We start from the raw sequence: 21,390 nt of genomic DNA, 5'->3' as shown, positions 1-21,390 counted from the left end.
TGTGTGTGTGTGTGTGTGTGTGTGTGTGTGTGTGTGTGTGTGTGTGTATGTGTGTGTGGGGTGGGTGGGGGGTTAATTTGATTGCAATAATACTCCAGTCTCCTTATTTCAAAGATTGCAATAACAATATGAGTAATACTAAAGTCAGAGCAGTAATGTAGCAATGTCGAGGGTGATTTCTAGATCAGAAACATTTTTTTGAATTCCTCTCTAGTTACACATTTAAAACAATGATGAGTTCCTCAATGCCTAAATGTGTGACTTTATCATAAAACTGACTCTTCCATATGACTGGATCGAGTTTTAAACATTCAATGTTGGTACATGTGTTTAAAACATATTATTTAGTTGTAGAAGAATGTATCTGAGTGATTCATCCTGAAATTTTGTGACCTGTTTGTGCAAAAAGAATGTCTTTCCTCCTCGAACGTGGTCACCTCCCTCATCAGAGAAGAGGATTTCCTTTGCAGCGCAGCTTTTTGTGCAAAAGGTACAGAGGAGTGGAAGAGTATGTTCATCACAACCAGGCACGCAAAAACAACTGTGGAAAGTTATCCCAGGTCATTTCCAATAAACGCTGGAACCAGGGAAGGAAGGCGTGTTAGGAAAAAAAACGGAAAGCTGGAGCAGCACTTTCTATGAGTGAGCCCCAGCAAACTGTTCTTTAGTTGTTGCTTTGTAAACCTGGGCAGCAGAATTGGAAAATATTGGAATTAACTTTTGTAAATTGCTATAAAAATGGCTAAATGGAAGTAAAAAAAAAGAACAATAACAAAATAAACACCATTTTTACGTGCAAACATTACACTAAGGTTAAGTTAAAGCTTCACATTAAAGTGGACTTGCTTTATGATGCAAACATCACATTTTTGTAATTGCTAAACTGTAAAAACGTTAATTAAAATGCAATGAAAGGTCATCAAAACTGGCTATTTTTTTTTAAATAAATATTTTTGGGTTCAAAGAAATATTTTATGGATCATAAATTACTCTTTAAATATAACTAGATGAAAGCCCCAGAATGTAGGTCAAAATATGTCATCAACTATCACCACTAGTTTGTGTTTCTGTGTCCTATTTTCACAAAAAGTTTTATATTATTATCTTTCAACTCAAACAGAGGTAATTTCTCAGTTTATTTTGGGTAACCCTTCAAGGATTAAGGTCAGATTATGTCGTCAAAGAGCAGTCGCTCTGCGTTAATTCAGCCCTCAGAGATAAATTAGGTTTATTGTTGAGACGGAGGTAAGATTTCACTCCCAACACAAACAGCCTTTTAAATGAGCGGGGCAAACATTTTTTAATGAAACCTCTTTATTATAACTGTTTCAGAACGTAGTGAGGAAAAAGATGCAGAACAATCACAAACAGTCCTGACAGGCCTCATGGGAAATAAAACAGAACTAAGGCTGGGACGGTGAAGGAAAACTGATAATGTGAGGTTTTAAATCCTTCTTTCTTTGTCCAGCTTTCAAATCCCCATTTTCTTTCCCCACAGATGACGACGAGTGCCAGAACGTGACTAATATCTGCGGCAACAGGGGCCAGTGTACAAACACAGTGGGCAGCTACTACTGCACATGCGTCTCTGGATACACATCGACAGGACTAACCGAGTTCCAGCCCAACGACGGCACCGAATGCACCGGTAATGTCTGACAGGGACGATGAACATGTCCTCACACAGGGATCTGTAGCATGAACCAAGCTGTCGTCGCCGAGGACCTCCCTATCAAATCTGAGTGTGTGTTAAAGCAGTTACCACGCAGCTGTGAGGGCGTCAGGTCTGTGAAGGTGTGAAGATTCTCTCTTTTTTCACTGCTCAGAGGAAGATAAATATGCTGGAGGGGGGGGTTCTTCCTCCCTTCAACCTTTTTACATCCATCCCATCTGCTGCTCTGAGAAACCATCTGAGATGGTTTGTTTATTTTGCACCAGAAGAAGCGGCACCTTCATCCCAAAGCTGTGGGCTGAAGTGTTCCTGCAGTCATACTTAACCGGATGTCAGAGAAACATTTAACAGATGAGCTCGGAATGGTTGGAAAAAAAAAAAAAACATGCATGAAAGAACATCAGATTTCATATTTATACATATTGTTATTACTTGACCATGCAAAAATGAGGACATACAGGACATTAACTGGTGTTTTGGTTCTGTTCTGGATCTTTTAGATATTGATGAATGCAAGTCAGGACCTGTTTGTGGACACAACTCCCTCTGCCATAATACAAATGGATCCTTCTATTGCACCTGTCAGCGTGATTACATCTCAACTTCAGGCTCAAAGCACTTTCATCCAGAGAGAGGTGCAAGATGTAAAGGTAGGCGTGAGAAGTGAAAAGCGCACGTACACGAGCGCTCCAGCTCTCAGGTTTATCCTCCTTACCCACCTTCTCTCTCTCTCTCTCCTACATGCTCATACCATCAGATATTTTAAACATTTCGTGCACGAGCTGATGTGTAATACATCACGAAACGTCAAATTCCCTGTTTTTTATACATTTAGTTACCAGTGTTTATAAGAAATTCAGTTTGCAGCCTGACTTTACTCTAACAGCCTCCTCAAACGAACAGAGATGCTTTCAGTGATCCTTGTTTTTCAGAGCACCCCCAAAAATATTGCCATGACAACGATGAATGCAGGACGCAGGCTGTCAACAGAACACTTGAAAATGTAAGTATCTATCTGCCAAGTGACAAGGTTGAAATAGACAGGATGAAGCTGCCCCCTGTTGGAGAGAAAGAAGAAGTAGATGCAAAAAAAAAAAAAAAAAACTGGATAAAACAACTTTTATTTTGGAGAAACAGTCTTTGCTTTATTTGTCAGTGATGCTTCTGACTTGGGTCAGAACTTACCATCGCTCTGCCGGCGCTGCAGTGCTGGATGTTAAGAGACTATATCAGTCTGCAGTACTTATTCCGGAGATGTTACTTTTATTTTGTTTTCTTCGTTTACTATTGCTATTAATTGTCTTTTTTAATAATTCTTTTCGGTGTCACTTTACAGCAAGGCTCCCCTTATAGATGACTAATAAATAGTTTATAAATAAATTATTAATTCCTCGATAAACACTTTATAAATCATTAATAACTGCTTATTATGCATTAATAAAGGGTGACAAAGACAAAACTGAACAGTTTATTGCCAAATCTGTTCACCTATATATTTCATCTAGAGTTATTATATTAAACATTTCAGGCTGTTCCTACCTTGTGAGCACAATAAGAATTTGTAAACCTATTTTTTTAGGATATAATATTGGTTGTAGATACTTATAATGCAGCGATAAAGTACAATGTTCTATGCTAAAAAATTGGTTTACAAATGCATATTGTGCTTACAAGGTAGTATCTTAGTCTGAAATGTTTAAAATAACAACTCAGATGAAATATATAGGTAGATTTGGCAAAAAAAAAAAAAAAAAGGTCAGTTTTGTCTCTGTCACCATTAATTAATGCATAATAAGCAGTTATTAATGATTTATAAAGTGTTTATAGAATAATTATTAACGTATCTATAAACTATTTATTAGCGTCTATAAGGGGAGCCTTACTGTAATGTGGTAACGTGTTTTTACTTTTTGTTTTGTTTGAACTAAGGGTCAAAATATCTTGGCAGCATGGTGAAGGGAAGTAATAGATTACAGTTTGACCTAAAATACACAGTTTCATATGTGGTGCATTGAAAACTGATCCTAATGAGTACTCTGCATTGATTTGTGACAGCAGGAGATCCTGGAAGATAGAACACCTCCTCTGGAATAAGACCAGTTGTATCTAAACTGATTCTCCAACATGAGTCTTTCCTGTTCATAACAACCGTTTGCATTCCACTGAGCATTTTTTTCAGATAAAAAAAAACACTTCAAATATTAGCTACACTGGTGAAAATACTTTCTGAACCATACTTTCTTGAGCATGCATCAGGATACTTTCTGAACCATTTGAAAATAGCTTCTTTTTTTTTTACTGGAATTTCAAAAACGCTGATGAAATGTTAATATTCTTCTCATAATTTACTGGTATTGACTGAAAGAAAAGAAATATCTAAGTGAAGTTTGAAAAATGTCCCAAAATCTGCTTGAGTCCTTGGTGTAACATCGTGATAAACTCAAGTACTTGTGTGTGTTCATCAGAGCATTAAAGGGATAGTTCAAATTTTTTGAAGTTGGGGTTTTGTGGAAAGATTATGACCAGTAAATACAGGATTGTACCTATTGTGACTAGCTATTAAAACCACAAAACTGTTAAAGTCAATATACAGTATTTCTGTTCATAGAGTCAAAATATTTTTGTAGGGTTATTTTATCTACTGGTAATAATTGTGTGAATGAAGCATTCTGTACATTTTTCAGCGCGTTACTCGTCTCACCGTTTTCAAACTATTTCAACAAATCATACATCAAAACGTTCAGATCTTTCAGAACCATCCTGCTATGACTTTTGGTATTGGTGCAACTTTAGCTTTTTAAAATTTTTAGTTTTTACTGCTTCCTTCTGAAAAAAAAATCTGCTATTTTCAGCAAATGTCAGCTGTTTTTTTTGCTAATTTCAGCTTCTTTCTGCTAACTACAACATGTTTGTGCTTCGTCTAACTTCTTTCTACTAATTTCAGTTTGAAATGCTGTTTTCAGTTTATTTATGCAAGTTTCGGCTTTTCTCCTTGTTCAGCTACTATTTAGCTGTTTTTATGCTAATTTAAACATTTCAGCTAATTCCATATTTTGTGCACTCTTCTAAACTTTTTTTCAGGCTAATTCAGCAAAAATGAGCTCTCTTCACTTATAATTTCAGCTTCTTTCTGTTTTTTAGCAACTATTTAGCTGTTTTTTATTCCTCTTGTTGTTGTTGACAATTTCAGCTTTTCTCAGATAATTTCCTGTTTGTGTGCTCATTTCTGCTTCTTTAAACCTAAGTGGGAAAATGTATTCTTTCTGCTTTTGTGTGGTAATTTAAGCTTGTTCTACCTTTTCATCTACCTTTTGGAAAAAAAAAAATTAGCTAATTTCAGCTGTTTTCATATAAATTCAAGTTTTTCTAGGTAATTCCTACTACTTTCAGCCTAATTAACTTATTTCTGTTAATTTCAGCTTGTTAAACCCCTTTCAGCTTTTTTCAGCCAGTGTCAGCCTATTCTGCTATTTCAGCTACTATTTAGCTGTTTTATGCAAAATTTAGCTTTTTCACCTAATTCCACATTTTTTGTATCTCATTTCAGCTTTTTCGATTTCGTTGTCATTGGTTAAGCTTCTTTCTGCCTTTTCGGCTACTTAGATTATTGTTTTTTTGTGGTTATTTTTATCTCTTTTTTTAGCTGATCTCCTAATTTTCATGTATATTTAAACCAAATTCAGCAAATATGTGTTAGTTCTGCTTTCTTCTGCTTATTTAGGCTTCTTCTTTCGTTTCAGCTACATTTCAGTATGGTTTTAACTAATTTCAGCTGTTTTTCAGCAAGTTCTTCTGCAACAAGCAGTCACATTGAATTTTTGCAGGAAATGCAATTTCTCTAGTTTTCTTTGAAATATGCTTACTGGGAAATGTTTGGACTCTACAAAAATTAGCATTCAGCTCCCTCTGTGCAGAACCAAGAACAGGAATCTTTGCAATGGGTTTCATGGAGCAACTTGCAAGGTCCACCTCAACTCAGCAAAATTTAAATGTTTCATTGTTTAAAATGGATAGAGAATAAAGCATTAAGACCATTGAACACTCAAAACTAAACGTCCCACCCTCCCCTTCAGATGAGCAACCTCACGGAGCCGCAGAGTCTGCTGACAGAAGTCGTCAAGCAAACGTCTGGTGAACTCACCTCGGTGGAAGTGATGGCATATGTTGAGGCCTTGAGTCGATCCGCATCAACACTGGCTGCTGCAGAGAAGGATTACTCTGTCAAACCATCTGCCATCAACTCGACTCTTTCAGTAAGCTTTGTTTACCGTTGTTGCTTCTCAGTCAACATTTGGAGCTGTGCCTGAAATGCACTTCTGCTTTGAACTAGTTTAAGAAAACAACCGGTGCTACGATCAGTCGAGGACCTTCTCTGCACTTCTGAGGAGAAGAAAAAAATGCAGTTTGAGCTCATGCAAAACACATAGCCGAATACTGTAGCATTTATTTTTTTTCCCTGATTGTTGAGAGAAGGGCAATCAAAGAAAAGATGATGATCGTGTTGAAATCACACCAAGTTAAAAGCATGTCATACATGACATGTTATCCTGTACACGTCAGACTGAGAGAGACTTCTTGTTAAACAGAAATTAGTGCAAGCCGTGAACAATCTGGTGGAGAAAGATGAGCTGGTGGCCTGGAGCCGGATGAAAGAAGAGCGCCGAGAGCACACCGCCACCAAGCTGCTGCACGTTGTTGAGGAAAGTGCTCTGTCTTTGGGCAGCAACTTCAAAACTCCAGCTGAGATCAACATTAAAGCCACTGAGATGGGTGAGAGAAGTGTTTGTAGGTTACAGTAAAATGTTGTGTTTGGTTTGTTGTCACGGATTTGTTTTTCTTTTTGTCTTTAACCACAGAGTTAAAACTCATCACCTTGGATGTCCATCGTGTGAAAACCCAAGTGTCTGTTTCCATGGGAGGAGAGCGCATAAATCTAACTCCAAAACTGACTTCAGAGAAGGGCCGAGGTAACAAAGTTTCATCTAAAGTTTAAACACTTTGATACAATAGTGTGAACACTTACTGTATGAAGCATTCACACTATTCTGATCCATTTTTCTTCCATACGTTTTTTGGCGTCTTTCGTTCCACAATGTTTGTATTTCAACAAATCATTGAATCGAAACATTCACCTCTTTCAAGCCAATCCTGCTGGGACTTTGTTATTGGTGCAACTTTAGCTTTTTGAAATATCTAATCTTTTCTGCCACTTCTTTCTCCTTGGTAATGAACTGAGCTCATTTTACATCCTTCAAATCTCAAGATCTGTTTACAACCTTTTACTGCTTCTTCCACTTTTTGTTCTGGGTCAGCTTCTTTCAGCTTCCTTGTGCAATTTTAAACTTTTTTCAGCTACTTTCAGCTACTTTCAGCTGTTTTGGGATCCTTTTAGATTCTTTCTGCTAACTATAAAGTTTTTTTTTTTTTTTTAACTTTTTCTAGCTTATTTCTGCTAATTTCAGCACATTTCTATAATTTTCAGCTTCTTCTGCTGTTTCAACTACTATTTAGCTGTTTTATGCTAATGCTAGCTTTTTTTTTTTTTGGCTAATTCCACTTTTTTTTTTTTGCATTAATTCAAATGATTTTCAGCCTAATTCCGCAAAAAAAAAAAGCTATTTCCAGTTACTTCTGGTAATTTAAGCTTCGTTCTGCTATTTTAACTACTTTTTAACTACTTTTTGTTTGTTGCTAATTTCAGCTTTTTTTCCAGATAATTTCCACTTTTTGTGCTCATTTCTGCTTCTTTCACTATAATTGGGCAAAAATGCTCTTTTTGCTTTCTTCAGCTAATTTAAGCTATTTCTCACTATTCAGGTGTCATTTTAGTATTTTTGGCCAATTTTAGCTGTTTCCAGATCAGTTCGAGTTTTTCGTGTTAATTTCTGCTACTTTCAGCCTAATTAACTTCTTTATACTAATTTCAGCTTGTTATTCTCTTTTACCTTGTGTCTGCTAGTAGCTTTTTCTGCTCCTTCAGCTACTAATTAGCTCATTTGATGCTAATTTTGGCTTTTCCAGCAAATTCCTTTTTTTTTTTTTTTTAGCTCATTTCAATTATTTTTGCTTCCTTTGGGTAGTTTAAGCTTCTTCCTGCCTTTTCAGCTACCTTTCAACAATTTTTTTTTAATTATCTGTTTTTAGCTGATTTCCTATTTTTTGTGCTAATTTCTGCTTATTTGAACCTAATTCATCAAATATGTGTTCTGTCTGCTTTTTTCTGCTAATTTAGGCTTATTCTTCCATTTCAACTATATTTCAGAATGTTTTTTTAGCTAATTTCAGCTGTTTTTCAGCAAGTTTTTCAGCAATAAGCATTCACACTGCATATTTGCAGGAAATACAATTTTCTAGTTATTTTAGGTCTTGTTATTTAAGTAAACTTGTTATTGCACATTAAAAAAAGGACAAATTCCTTCAAATACCTGTCAATGTAGTGTTTTGGAATATCTGCTATAAATATTTGCACCTTGACCCCATATTTTATATTTCCCTGGATCTTTCTGCCCTTAACGTCCTGTGAGATGAGGTGCTAATAAAAGTCTGTCTGTTTATTGGCTGCGTTGACTAAACTAAAAGTTTTATCAGCAGAACCGTAAGTTTCACTTCCTCCGTCTGTTATTCCACTTGTTTTGTCCATCAGGAAGTGTGTCAGTGGTGTTTGTGCGATATGACAGCATCAGTGACATCCTGAAGCCGAGCAGCGACCCAGGTGTCACCGACTACTCGCGGTATGCGGGAACAGGGGAAATCACTGTCAACTCCCAAGTCATAGCCGCAGCCATCAAACCTGCTGACATTTACCAGCTTGACCATGTCACCTTCACTCTGAGGCACACAGAGGTAAACACCGAACACGCTGCTGATGCTGGTTGCATCACTTTCTGCTGGTGGGCTCCAACCTCAGTGTCATTTAAAATTTGAAATCAGACTCTCTTTGTGCTGAAGAACGACTGTGTACTTTCAGTAAAATTCATCATATGTGTTGGTATGTCATGGACACAAGCTCGTTCATGAACTATAAATTATACTTTTCTGACTCAGTAGGTACACAAGAAGTATATGTAGTTTATTTTATTTTTTTTATTACCAAAGCATTTTTTGTTGTTTGAAATGCAACCTGTAAGAAAAGCAGGTGGGTTACTTAAAAGGCCTGCAGGGGCGCAACAAAAATGGGGGATTCAAGGAGCCCACATCCAAGTTTCACGTGCAATATCTGACCTGGAATGACACAAAAGAAGATGAATATTAAAAAAGAAACAAAACTACAAGGATGAAAAAAGTAGAGGGATACAAATAAATCTCATTAAAAAGGAAATACACAAAATAAATAAACTCGTAGCTGCAGTGGGATACAGTGACAGAAACATCAATAAAAGGATAAACAATAGCAAAAGTTTTTTTTAGAACAAAAAATGCATTTACTACAAAAACAGACAGTACACCACCAACAACAGACACACAACAATCATAAATAAATGTTTAAAAGTATCAAAGAGGTACATATTCCCATATAGTGGCTAAATTGTAGTTATTCAAAAATGTTATAAAAGCTGTAATTACGAAAATATTTCTAATAATAAGCAAATAAAATAATTAAACTGTCTTTGAGTTTGATTATTCTAAACTTCAACTGATTCATGTATTGGCATGTAATTGATTTTTCCTCCTCATCTCATTTATATTTGTCAATTTAAAACAATAACTCCAGTTGTCTTGAGTGTGTATATATATATATATATATATATATATATATATATATATATATATATATATCCAGTCTGAGTCTGACATTGAACTGGTACCTTTGGGGGTTCCATCACAATCAAGTAAAACCCATTTACAAAGGAGGAAGAGTCAATAATATTTGTCAAATTTTGAAGAAAATTTATTAATTTACTTCATGAATTTCTCCAATTACCACTTTAAAAAAAAAAGACTAAAAGATGACTGAAACAAGAGCGTAATGAGACAAATGACTCTAAAAGTTAATGTTCTGGTATTGTCTTTTTTTAGATAATGAAATTGTATTGAAAAAATGAAATCATTATTTTTATGGGACCCTTGAGGTTTAGGCCCAACAAAGGAGGTGCTGATTTATGGTGAGCAGTGAAAATTATCCTTAAATTGCCTTTAAAGACCTACAATCAATAATGTTGTTGTCATCCAGCTCGCACCTCTCTAATATTTCCAGCACACACTGTACACACATTTTGTCATTTTATTTTAGAAACTAAATGGTTCAAAATGGTTTTGGGTTCATTTTAAAAACATCACTTTGATAAACTTAAATCATGATGTATAATTTGATTTATCATATGTGGCTCAGATTAAAAAAAAAAAATGCACATAATAGTTGTGGTATTGTTTATGCTTTGCTTGTGTTTAAAGTTATGACTTGTTTTGAAAGGAAATATGAAGCATGAAATAAACTTGTCTCTTTTGCAATGCTGTTTTGATGAGACCTGCACAATTATTTATTATGCTGCACTTCTGTGGCATCGCAGAGCCTGGAAATATGAAAACTAATAAAAAGCAGTCCGTCCGGGGTTCTAACAGCCGTTTTGTTTCGCTCTCGTCTCTCCAGCCCATCGACGTGAAAGCTGATGTGACAAAGTGCGCCTTCTGGGAGTACGAGGTGGACACCCTCCAGGGTCGCTGGTCCACTCACGGCTGCAAGACGGTTCTCGTCAGCAGCAACGCAACCAGCTGCTCCTGCAACCACCTCACACACTTCGCCATCCTCATGTCGTCCGGGAGAGCCAATGTGAGTCAACCAAGTCAAGACACCTCACTTAATTAAAAAATAAAATAAAATCTTTATTTACTCTTTAATTCTTGCTTTCTGATCAAGGTTAATACAGCAGCCAGCATGTGATACAGGAGTTTCAACATATTGTCGTCTTCTTTTTTTTAATTTGTGCACAATTGGGATTTTTCAGTATTTATATATAAATATTTAACGATATAACAAATTTATGTTTTACAGTATATCTCTTTTGAAACCAAAAACTACCAAACATTTGTATAGATTACCTAAAAAGGCTCAAAAACACAGTTTTTATTAAATACAGTGTTTTGTTGTTCACAAAAAGAAATTTAAAAAAAAAATCAAACTTTTCTTAGGTAACTCGTGACTTTAATTAACTCTTAAGATGAGCTGTGTTGTAAATTTACAATAATCATATCTACCAGACTACCTGGCTAATGGGTAAGATAAACTTTCAACACTTGTTGCCATGACAACAGGAGCTAGTCAGTGGTTGCAGATACCTGAAAGATTGTTTGTACTTTCAGGTTTTGCAGATTACTAATAACTAAAAACACTTATTTTACACTGACTTTTAGTTCAAGCACAGTTTGAGTTCCATCAGAACCTCTTAGGTGTGCAGGTTCTTGTTGTGTGAACGTTCGTGAAGCATTCACACTGTTGTGATCCATTTTTCTTTCGTACGATTTTCGGCGCAATTTTCATCCCGCAGTTTTCAAACTATTTCAACAAATCATTTATCAAAACTTTCAGCTCTTTCAAGATAATCCTGCTATGACTTTTGTTATTGGTGGAACTTTATGATTTTTGACATATTTAGCCCTTTCTGCCATTTTTTTTTCTCATAGAAAATGAATTGAGCTCATTTTACATCCTTCAGATCTTTAGATCTGTTTTACATTTTACTGCTCCTTTCACAGTTTGTTCTGGTTCAGCTTCGTTCAGCATCCTTCTGCAAGTCTTAATTTTGTTCAGCTTATTTCAGCTGTGTTGTGCTCCTTTCAGATTCTTTCTGCTAACTACAACATGTTTGTGCTTCTTCTAACTTTTTTCTGCTCATTTCAGCTTGTTATGCGCCATTCAGATTATTTCTGCAAATGTCAGCTGTTTCTGCTATTTCAGCTACTAGAGCCGTTTTTATGCTATCTTAAGCTTTTTCAGCTAATTCCACATTTTTTTGCAATCTAAAAACGTTATGTCAGGTCCTCTGGACGTTCAAAAAACAAACAATAAAAATATAGAAACATTTCTTCTTTCATCCGAAAGACTTCTTCAGTCTGAGGAGCTGTTTTCAGCTCAGTCTTATAAATAGCACCTTCTCATAGTGGATCATCCAGTTTGCTGCTGACAGCCAAAACTAGCTGTTCACATGATCAAGAAGATTTTTCTACCTGGATTATTGAGCATGCATCAGAATATTTTTTGCAATCATTTAAACGTTTTTAAGCCTAATTCAAACTGTGCTCTCTCCAGTTCCTTCTTGTAATTTCAGCTTCTTTCTGCTTCTTTAGCTTCAGCTGTTTTTTTGTACTAATTTCATCTTTTTTCAGATAATTTCTGCTTTTGTGCTCATTTTTGTTTCTCTCAGCCTAATTAGGCAAACACGTCTGCTTCCTTCTGCTAATTTAAGTTTGTTCTAGCTTTTCAGCTACCTTTTTCAGATTATTTTTTTTTTGCCAATTTCAGCTGTTTTCAGATCAATTTAAGTTTGCCTTGGTAATTTCTGCTACTTTCCGTCTAATTAACCTCGTTCTGCTATTTTCAGCTTTTCGTGCTCCTTTCAGCTTTTAATCAGCTAGTTTCAGCTTTTTCTTCTATTTCAGCTACTAATTAGTTGTTTTAGGCAAATTTTTGCCCTTTCATCTAATTCCACATGTTTTTAGCTAATCTCAGCTCTTCCCACTCCCATTTTGTAGGTTAAGCTTCTTCTTGCCTTTTTGGCTGTTTTAGATGTTTTTTTTTTTTTGTTGTTGTTGCTAATTTTAGGTTGTTTTTTTTTTACCTGATTTGCTCATTTATTTTGTTAATTTCTGCTTACTTAAACCTAATTCAGCAAATACGTGTTCTTTTTGATTTCTCCTGCTAATTTAGGCTTACTCTTTCATTCCAGCTACATTTCAGCATGCTTTACCTATTGTCAGCTGTTTTTCAGCAAGTTCTGCAATAAGCATTCACATTGCATTTCTGCAGGAAATGTAATTTCTCTACATTCCTGAGCATGCATCAGGGTAATTTCTCTAGTTTTAGTTTGTTGTTAGCCATTTTTTATTTACTTGTGGTTTTTAATGTTTGACCTTTCATTTATTTTATTGCTAGATTTTGTGTTTGTGAAGCACTTTGGTGAACATTGCTGGTTTTAAATGTGCTATAAATAAAACTGACATTGACTTGAGTGAGAATTGAAAATCTAAAGAGCGCTGCTCAAAATGTGCATCAACAAATGATGAATTCAGAAGACTAGAATTTTAGGACCAGTTTGAGCCCAGTACGGCTACAAGCCAACATTTGGAGAACCTCTGGCCACCGTCTCTGTCATCTGAAGTGATTCCAAGCAGAAAATACAACAAATTACCGCTCCAGCATAGCATGAACCTGTGAATGAAACACCTCCCTTTCCATTTGCTACTCAGCTGGTGGCCCACAATGTGATCCTGACCCGGATCACCCAGTTGGGGATGATCATCTCCCTCATCTGTTTGTCCATGTGCATCTTCACCTTCTGGTTCTTCAGTGAGATCCAGAGCACCAGAACCACCATACACAAGAACCTGTGCTGCAGCCTCTTCATGGCTGAGTTCATCTTCCTCGTGGGGATCAACATGAACACACACAAGGTGGAACTGACCTCAGCTGGATTTAAACATTTAGTTGCATGTCACAAATCAAAAAACATGTTTGGAAGATGTAAAATATATATTTTTTTACACATGCAGCGATTGTAAGTGTTCACTTTCTTCCTTGTTGTGTGTTTCTTGGCAGCTTTTCTGCTCTGTGATCGCAGGGATGCTGCACTATTTCTTCCTCGCAGCCTTCGCCTGGATGTGCATCGAGGGCATCCATCTGTACCTAATAGTGGTTGGCGTCATCTACAACAAAGGCTTTCTGCATCGCAACTTTTACATCTTTGGCTACGGAAGCCCGGCGGTGGTGGTGGCAATCTCAGCAACACTGGGCTCAAAGTACTACGGTACTGACAAAGTGTACGTAAGGATATAAATAATTGATTTTACAATACGACATCGTACGACAACAGCAATTCTGACCTCTTTTTCATGATCCATGCTGAACATAACGTGTTATTTTACATTAAAAATAAATAAATAAAATAGGTTTGAACCACATAATTATCTGGAAAAAAAGTCAGTTAAATAGATTAGATAAATTCTGGATCATACGAAATTTGCATAAAAATTAAAAATATTTGCATGAGTTGGAAGTTAAAAATAAAACATTAAATGCTGTTTAATTTCAGATTAATCAATTTTTTAATCCATGTTTGTTTGTTTGTTTTGTTTATTTTATGTGTTAAAAAATCCAGTACCACTTTTCAATAAAGTTCCCCTTATAAATGCTAATAAATAGTTTATAGACACATTAATAATTCCTAAATAAACACTTTATAAATCATTATTAATTGTTTATTATGCATTAATTAAGGGTGACCGAGAAAAAAACTACCAGTTTCTTGTCAATTAGTCAGCCAAATCTGCCACCTATATATTTTAACTAGAGTTGTTATATTAAACATTTCAGACTCTGTTACTACCTTGTAAGCACAATAAGCATTTGTAAACCTATTTTTAGGATGTACTGTAATATTAGTTGTAGATACTTATAATGCAGTGATAAAGTATAATATTATATGCTAAATTAAATGTTTATTTTAACAAGTCTTGATGAAATATACAGGTGGCAGATTTGGCTGACAATTGACAAGAAATTGGTCAGTTTTGTCTCTTTCTCGCCTTTAATTAATGTATAATAAGCAGTTATTAATTATTTATAAAGTGTTCATAGAGAAATGAATAACCTATCTATAAACTATTTATTAGACATTATTGTAAAGTGGTACCAAAAATCCTGGTCACGAATAATTTTGTATGAGGACGAATTGAGACCTAACTGTAAAATATGTAAAGTTTTAGTTTACAAAATATTGTTCAATCGTTAACTCGTATTTTTGTAGGTGCTGGCTGAGCACAGAAAATCACTTCGTCTGGAGCTTCATTGGACCTGCATGCTTGATTATTCTGGTAAAAAAAAAAAAAACTTAAATATGCTTTAATAATCTTGTAAAAATGATCAAATTAGGATTTAATAATTGTGATTGTTCCCGCGGTTTTCATAAGAGCTGATGTTTATGTGCTTTGATTTGTTTTTTGACTGCAGGTGAATCTGTTGGCCTTTGGGGTAATCATGTTTAAGGTGTATCGGCACACTGCTGTGAAAAAACCTGAAGTCAGCCACTATGAAAACATCCGGTAAGATTATTACCTGTCTGCTCCTTTTAGTTTGGTACAAAGCAGTAAATAAAACAACATATGAACTAATAAAGTGTGTATCTGCTGAATAGCTAAGATGTGCTGCTGTAGCTCGTTTATTCTGTAGAGACAATGTGTTCAGGTCAGTGAAGGCACCATCCCTCCTCCGTTCCTCTCCGTAGGTCGTGCGCTCGCGGTGCCATGGCTTTGCTGTTCGTGCTTGGCGCCACCTGGACCTTTGGAGTGCTGCACATTCTCCACGAGACGACCCTGACGGCGTATCTGTTCACCATCACCAACGCCTTCCAAGGAATGTTCATATTCATCTTCCTCTGTGTGCTGTCCAGAAAGGTAACAGAATTTTGATTTTAAAATCCACGTATCTGCCTGTTTTTATGTATTTATATCTTCAAATTGATTTAGATTCCTGACATGTGATCTAGAGATTACAGAAAACAATGGCTTTCCAAAGAAATACTGACAAGTTACAAATGATTAGAATAAATATATCTGGTATGATGCATGAAGTACAATATTTCTACATATAACTAACGTGTCATAGACACACTGATGTAAAAATACAAAATAATTATAATAAATTTAACTATACATTACTATGATTAATTAAAATAGTCTCAAACAACGTGAATAGATACACTTTAATATGGTAACATGTATTTTTATTCTATGTATTTATACAATTTCTTATATGTGATGAAACAAAAGGTAATAAAATTTAACTAATATGGTGCAATTTGTTACAGTTTTATAATGTGCACAGTACTGATCTAATATTTTGTTTTTTTGTTTGTTTGTTTGTGTTTTCTAATTTCAGATTCAGGAAGAGTACTACAGGCTTTTCAAAAATATACCATGTTGTTTTGAATGCCTCAGATGAAAGTAAAGTGGTAATATCTGAACTTCTACAATAATAATTGACAGTGCAACTCTGTAATATCTCGTGCTTTTGTTTTGTGGGGAGAACGTGTTGGGATTAATTGTTAAATGCATTTTTTCTTCATTAAATGTAGCATTTGTAGCTTTCAAAACTCATGTTTCCCTTTAAAAGACTGCAATAATATATTCATATTTTTATTTCTTTTTAATTAATTTTTTTATACAATAAAACTATCCCGGTTTTACACACTCTCTCACACAAACCTTTTTTTATGAGTTTTATTTTTTTCAGTTGTGTTCACCTTTACATTTATCACAATTACACTTGAAATTGGTTATTTTACATTTCAGTTGTTGTTTTGTGTGTGTACATGTGCGTTTAAAGTTTATTTTTAAATTATGAAAATGACTGTGGCCACCAATACTTATTTACATGACTTTCTTGTTTAAAAAATGTTTTTGGTAATACATTTTTTTAGTGCCCCTTTTCAAACCACTCAGCAAAAATATCCAGTCCAAAAGCTGTGATGGTTTGGTTGGTCCATAGCTCCACCTACTGGACACAATGAGAATTACTCTGTTTATACAACAAGAAGTTGATTCAGAGCATTTTGTGTTGACAGTTTGATCAGCATGCAATGAGTAAATAAAAAGTAAACATCTGTTTGTATGTGTTTTATTTATAATTATTGATGAACTGTGTCATTTAGGCTGCAAAAAAGTATTGATCAGTAAATATCGTTTTGTGTTTCTTTGATTCTCATTTATTGATTTTCTTTACCATCGGTCATGGGGAGTTGGTGTCTATCTAAATCAGTCACAGTGAGAGAGGTTGTGGGGGGGGGGGGGCAGACTGGACAGGCCGCAGGGACACACAGAGACAATTAATCACCCCCTCTCACTCACACCTAGGGACAAATTAGAGTTATCAATTAACCTAACATGTATCTTTTTGGTCTGTGGGAGGAAACCAGGAGCAAACTCATGCATGCATGGAGGGATGTGCTCACTTTCCTAAAAGAAAAGCCCCAGGTCAGATTCTGCAACTTTGTCACTGAGAGGCAACAGCTCACACGACTGCACCACCCTTCAATTCAATTCAATTCAATTCAATAATACTTTATTAATCCCAAAGGGAAATTATTTTGTTGTTGTAACTCGTTATCCTCATTTCATTAAGAGATGTCATAGATGCTGATGGCTCTTGTAAAGGTCCATCCCTCAGTGGATCCTAAGAAACTGGCTGCAGATGCTGTCCGATCCGTCCACCCAGACTCGGCTGGCCTCTCTGTACTGTAGGACCACCTGAATGCTGGGCAGAACTCCTCCCAGAGCGATGGCCACTCCTCCCAGCAGTCTGCCAAGCTCCTCATAGCTGCGGACAGCCAACTGTAGGTGCTGAGGGACGATCCTGTCCTTCCGCTGTCATGAGCCGTGTTTCCTGCTAGTTCCAGGATCTCAGTGGTCAGGCACTCTAGCACAGTTGGCAGGTAGATGAGAATGCGTCCACATAACATCCTTTTCAACTCATTTGAGAGTTGGGACCATAGTTGAGATATTACTTGAGCTTTTGAGATGTTAATCAGCTGCTGTTGTAGAAAACTGCCTTGTTGCCATGGTTACACATCATAACAAATGTCCAAAGCCAAAAAAGTCTCAGTAAAAATCCTTCCAGCTGCACAGCGTCCGATATCAGAGGAAACAATCATCAAAAAAATATGATTTACATCCAGAAAACCAGGAATTAAAGTTTCCAAAAGCAAAATCTCAGAATGAAAGTAACAGAGCTGCTCCAACATGCAGCCACCTTGAGCGGCGCAATTCTAGAATTTCTTCTTTCAATATACTTTTTTGTTTGTTTGTTTTTCATGGACAGCAGTTTTCCACATGACATGGTGTAATGTTTGCTAATAAAAGCTCAAACCAACCGTTAAACCTGCTGAAATGTCATTGATTTACCTTATCTGTTCAACTTTGGATCAGTTTTGGCCACAGACTATGGAAAAAGTTTTTTTTTTTTTTTTTTTTTCCTGAATGACATGCCGTTCCATGACTGCATTTACCAAAACCATTTGAAGTGCAAAATACATTTGGATAATTTTCCATTAATTTTGTATTTTAGTTAAATATCTTACAAATTGTGGAGCTCCCAGCCACAAATGATCTACTATAAGAAATAAACGTGTGAAACATCAGCTGTAGATGAGTGTACTTCTTTTCTCACACCACTCAGATGAAATAGTTTTTTGATCAAAGTTTAATAATTAAAAATAATCCATGCAGTACTTTTTCTTACTGGGAAAATGAGTTGTATGGGCTCAGACCAGTGAGGACATTAAACCAAACAGAAAAGCTACATTACATTCAAAGCAGTCTGCTCCTCAGATAAATAATGTTAACTTATTTTTATATGTGAATGTTTCTGCTCAGTGCCCTGAGACAACTTCTGTTGTGACCTGGCTCTATATAAATAAACTGAGCTGAATAAAATCTCAACTCTGTGATAATGTATGCACCTTCATGGACTCATACATTGAGGCCTTGTCCAGGGTGTCCCCTGCCCCTCGCACCGTGACTGCTGGATATGGGCACCAGTGGCCCCGCGACCCAAAAAAGAAGAAGCAGGTAAAATATATTGGATGGATGGATGGATGGATGGATGAACCAGGAAGGTTAAATATGTAAGAACAGTTTTGAATGGTAAAAACAAATTAAAAGTATTTGAAAGACATGTTATACATTACTGTACTCTCTCTGTGCATAAAACTAAACACCTATCTTCTCCTTCTTGGTTGCCAAAGACATTTTTTTGTTTTGTTTCTGTAATTAGAACAAATACAACATTATACAATGCACACCTATCAAAATTAAGAAAAAAAACAACAAATTTGTTTTGTTTTTTTAAACACACAGCCATGCTATTTTGTTGTTGTTGTTGTTGTTGTTGTTGGTTCAGTGCATCTTGTTAAAATGAAACCTGGATGTTGTGATGATCCCACCACTAGAGGACTATCTTTGCTTCATTTTCCAGGTAGACAAAGTGGATTAATGGTCTGGTGCTCTACTGGAACCAGTGTGTTCTTAAAAACCTGCTCCTGCTGTTACTAGGCCTTCATCACGAGTTCACCCTGACCATCTCGGATTGTATTTCTCCTTTTTTAATAGTTTGTGCAAATATGTTCTCTAGCATTCATGATAATATACTGAGAAACGTGATAATTTTGTGTTTTTTTATATATTTTATTTGGCTCAAAGTTGTTTCATTTTACAGTTTCTACAGTTTTAAGTGTTAAAGGGTTGAAATGCGTTTTTTTTTTTTCCTATGTTTGGTGTAAGACTTTACAGCTCGTGTTCAGAAACTGCTGTTTTTGTCAGCTCGTTGTAATTTATAAAATATGCTTACTGTTCATTTTGTGATAGTGGTCTCTTTAATACATGGTGCATTCAAAGATCATATGGTAACTGGAATTTTGAGCTTCTTGCTCAAAAGAAATTTAATATAAAACTAAAATTTAACAAAAAGATCAGTTAATTTAATTTGACATAAAAGAGACATGTATTTGTGGCTTTTCCCCCCACAATAATATTTTCTAATAAAATAAATATATATTTTTTTTTTTTAATTGACAGGCAAAATAAAAAATGTGCAGTAAAGTGACTGCATGGAAGTTAAAAGTGGGCTGAGTTAAATAAAATAAAATTTAAATTTAAAAAAAGGATGGAGCCTCTGAAGTTCTGATAATCTGTAAATCTAAGCGACATTTTTTTAAATCTAGATTATATTTTTGTTTATATTATTTGCATTTATTTAAATTTTTGTTTCAGTATAGTCACTTTAGCAGCACGGTGGCGCAACTGGTAGAGCTGCTGCCTCTCAGCGAACAGGTCCTTGGTTCAAACCCCGGTCCAGGGGCCTTCTGGGTGGAGTTTGCATGTTCTCTCCGTGCATGCGTGGGTTTTCTCCGGGTACTCCGGTTTCCTTCCACAGACCAAAAACATGCATGTTAGGCTGATTGGTAACTCTAAATTGTCCCTAGGTGTGAGTGAGAGAGTGAATGGTTGTTTGTCTCGTTTGTCTCTATGTGTCCCTGTAATGGACTTGAGACCTGTCCAGGGTGTACCCCGCCCCTCGCACAGTAATTGCTGGACATGGGCACCAGCGACCCCCGTGACCCAAAATGGAATAAACGGGTAAAGATAATGGATGGATGGTCACTTTAGTTTTCCAAAAATAACCTCTCAAGCACAGAGGAAAAAATAACATGTCCCTCAATATGCCTCATTTCCTCATTTCACTTACATTAAACTAATAGATTATTAACTAGCTGCTACTAATTGAGTACTGCTCAGCCCTGGGCACGAAGAAAAGTAAGAAACCGATTCTGACCCAGAAAGCTAAAACCAAAGAGGACTCCAGAGTGTCATCGCTCTCTGCTAGCTGATGCTAGTATAGAAAAAAAAAACAGAAATACTTGGAATGATGTGGAGAGAGGAGGGTGGCAAATAAGAAAACAATCAGAGAAAGCTGTGAGTGTGATTGCATATGACTTTTTCATGTCTTATAGCCTGAACCTGATTCTAACAGACGACAAAAATAAAAACAGGAACACTGCAGCTGGATGTCATCACCCTCTAAATGCATTTTTTTAAAAGGACTATTTGTGGAGCTCTTCAAGCTGAGGCAGGTTTTTCAAACGACCTTAAAACGCTGCGATTCATCGTGTTATATGTCCTTTATGTCATGTAGGAAAGAGTTTTAGATCGTTGTGTGTTCGGAGCTGAGCATTTGCTCTGAAGATTCAGTCTTCCTTTGCTCCACAGGTTTAATGACGTCTCCTCTGTGTATTTCTCCTCCATGTACCTGAGATCAATGTGATCACAACTAGCATAACATAATTCAAATTCCTGTTTATGTCACAAAAAGGGAAATTGGGTCCCTTACCTCAAACATGATCAATATTTTAATTATTAATTGAATAAATTGGAACAATATTAAAAACTCAGCACCTCATTGGAAACTTCAAACTTGATAAAGAAACATATGTTCAGTTTATCTGTCTAGATTGTATTTCTTTTTAATGACTTAGTTTTCTTAAAAGTATTGTTTCCCTATTTTCTTGTGTTTTCTATATTAACATTTAGTTTTTGATGTTATCATGAACAGACAAACTTTGACTAGAATTGGACTTTTTTTTATTTATTTTTTATTAATATTATTTTGGGTCTTGCAAAAAATGAATGTGCCTTTGAAACTTTGCTGTCATCTCCGCCTCAGCATCTGTTTAGTTGTTTTTTGTTTGAAATTGTAATTTTACGTTGGTTTTTGAGAATTTTCTTAATTGTTGCTCGGACATTCGTCTTCTTGCAGGAGCAGATCAAATAAGCCAAAGCTTCTAAAATGATCACATTTTTGTTCACACATCCAGGATCGCAGTGAATGTTTCCAGAGTTATCTTTCACCTTTCGTTCAGGTCACTTTGACAAAGTCACGGGTCGACATGACTTACCCTCAAAGACCAATGTTTGCTTGAACAGTCATTTGTCCAGAGCGGACGTCTGATCAGCTCTCA

General features: G+C 35.8%; 1 protein-coding gene across 1 annotated transcript in view; it reads left to right on the top strand.

Annotated features, from left to right (window-relative positions):
• The window catches only part of adgrl4 (adhesion G protein-coupled receptor L4), a 17,009-nt gene extending 1,180 nt beyond the window's left edge, over positions 1–15,829 (top strand). The window contains exons 3-16 of the mRNA XM_037674594.1: positions 1,499–1,648; positions 2,173–2,322; positions 2,605–2,675; positions 5,746–5,925; positions 6,259–6,442; positions 6,529–6,639; positions 8,316–8,515; positions 10,260–10,439; positions 13,073–13,276; positions 13,422–13,642; positions 14,629–14,695; positions 14,832–14,923; positions 15,106–15,274; positions 15,759–15,829. Coding sequence (XP_037530522.1) covers positions 1,499–1,648; positions 2,173–2,322; positions 2,605–2,675; positions 5,746–5,925; positions 6,259–6,442; positions 6,529–6,639; positions 8,316–8,515; positions 10,260–10,439; positions 13,073–13,276; positions 13,422–13,642; positions 14,629–14,695; positions 14,832–14,923; positions 15,106–15,274; positions 15,759–15,821 — 2,042 coding nt within the window. The 3' untranslated portion in view covers positions 15,822–15,829. The remainder of the gene's footprint in view (positions 1–1,498; positions 1,649–2,172; positions 2,323–2,604; positions 2,676–5,745; positions 5,926–6,258; positions 6,443–6,528; positions 6,640–8,315; positions 8,516–10,259; positions 10,440–13,072; positions 13,277–13,421; positions 13,643–14,628; positions 14,696–14,831; positions 14,924–15,105; positions 15,275–15,758) is intronic.
• Positions 15,830–21,390: the final 5,561 nt, after the last annotated feature.

The sequence above is a fragment of the Nematolebias whitei genome, chromosome 3 (genome assembly GCF_014905685.2).
Source record: "Nematolebias whitei isolate Nwh7 chromosome 3, NemWhi1, whole genome shotgun sequence".
Taxonomy (NCBI): Eukaryota; Metazoa; Chordata; class Actinopteri; order Cyprinodontiformes; family Rivulidae; genus Nematolebias; species Nematolebias whitei.
Note: the sequence above shows the minus strand (reverse complement) of the source record. Positions and strands in the feature narration are given on the sequence as shown.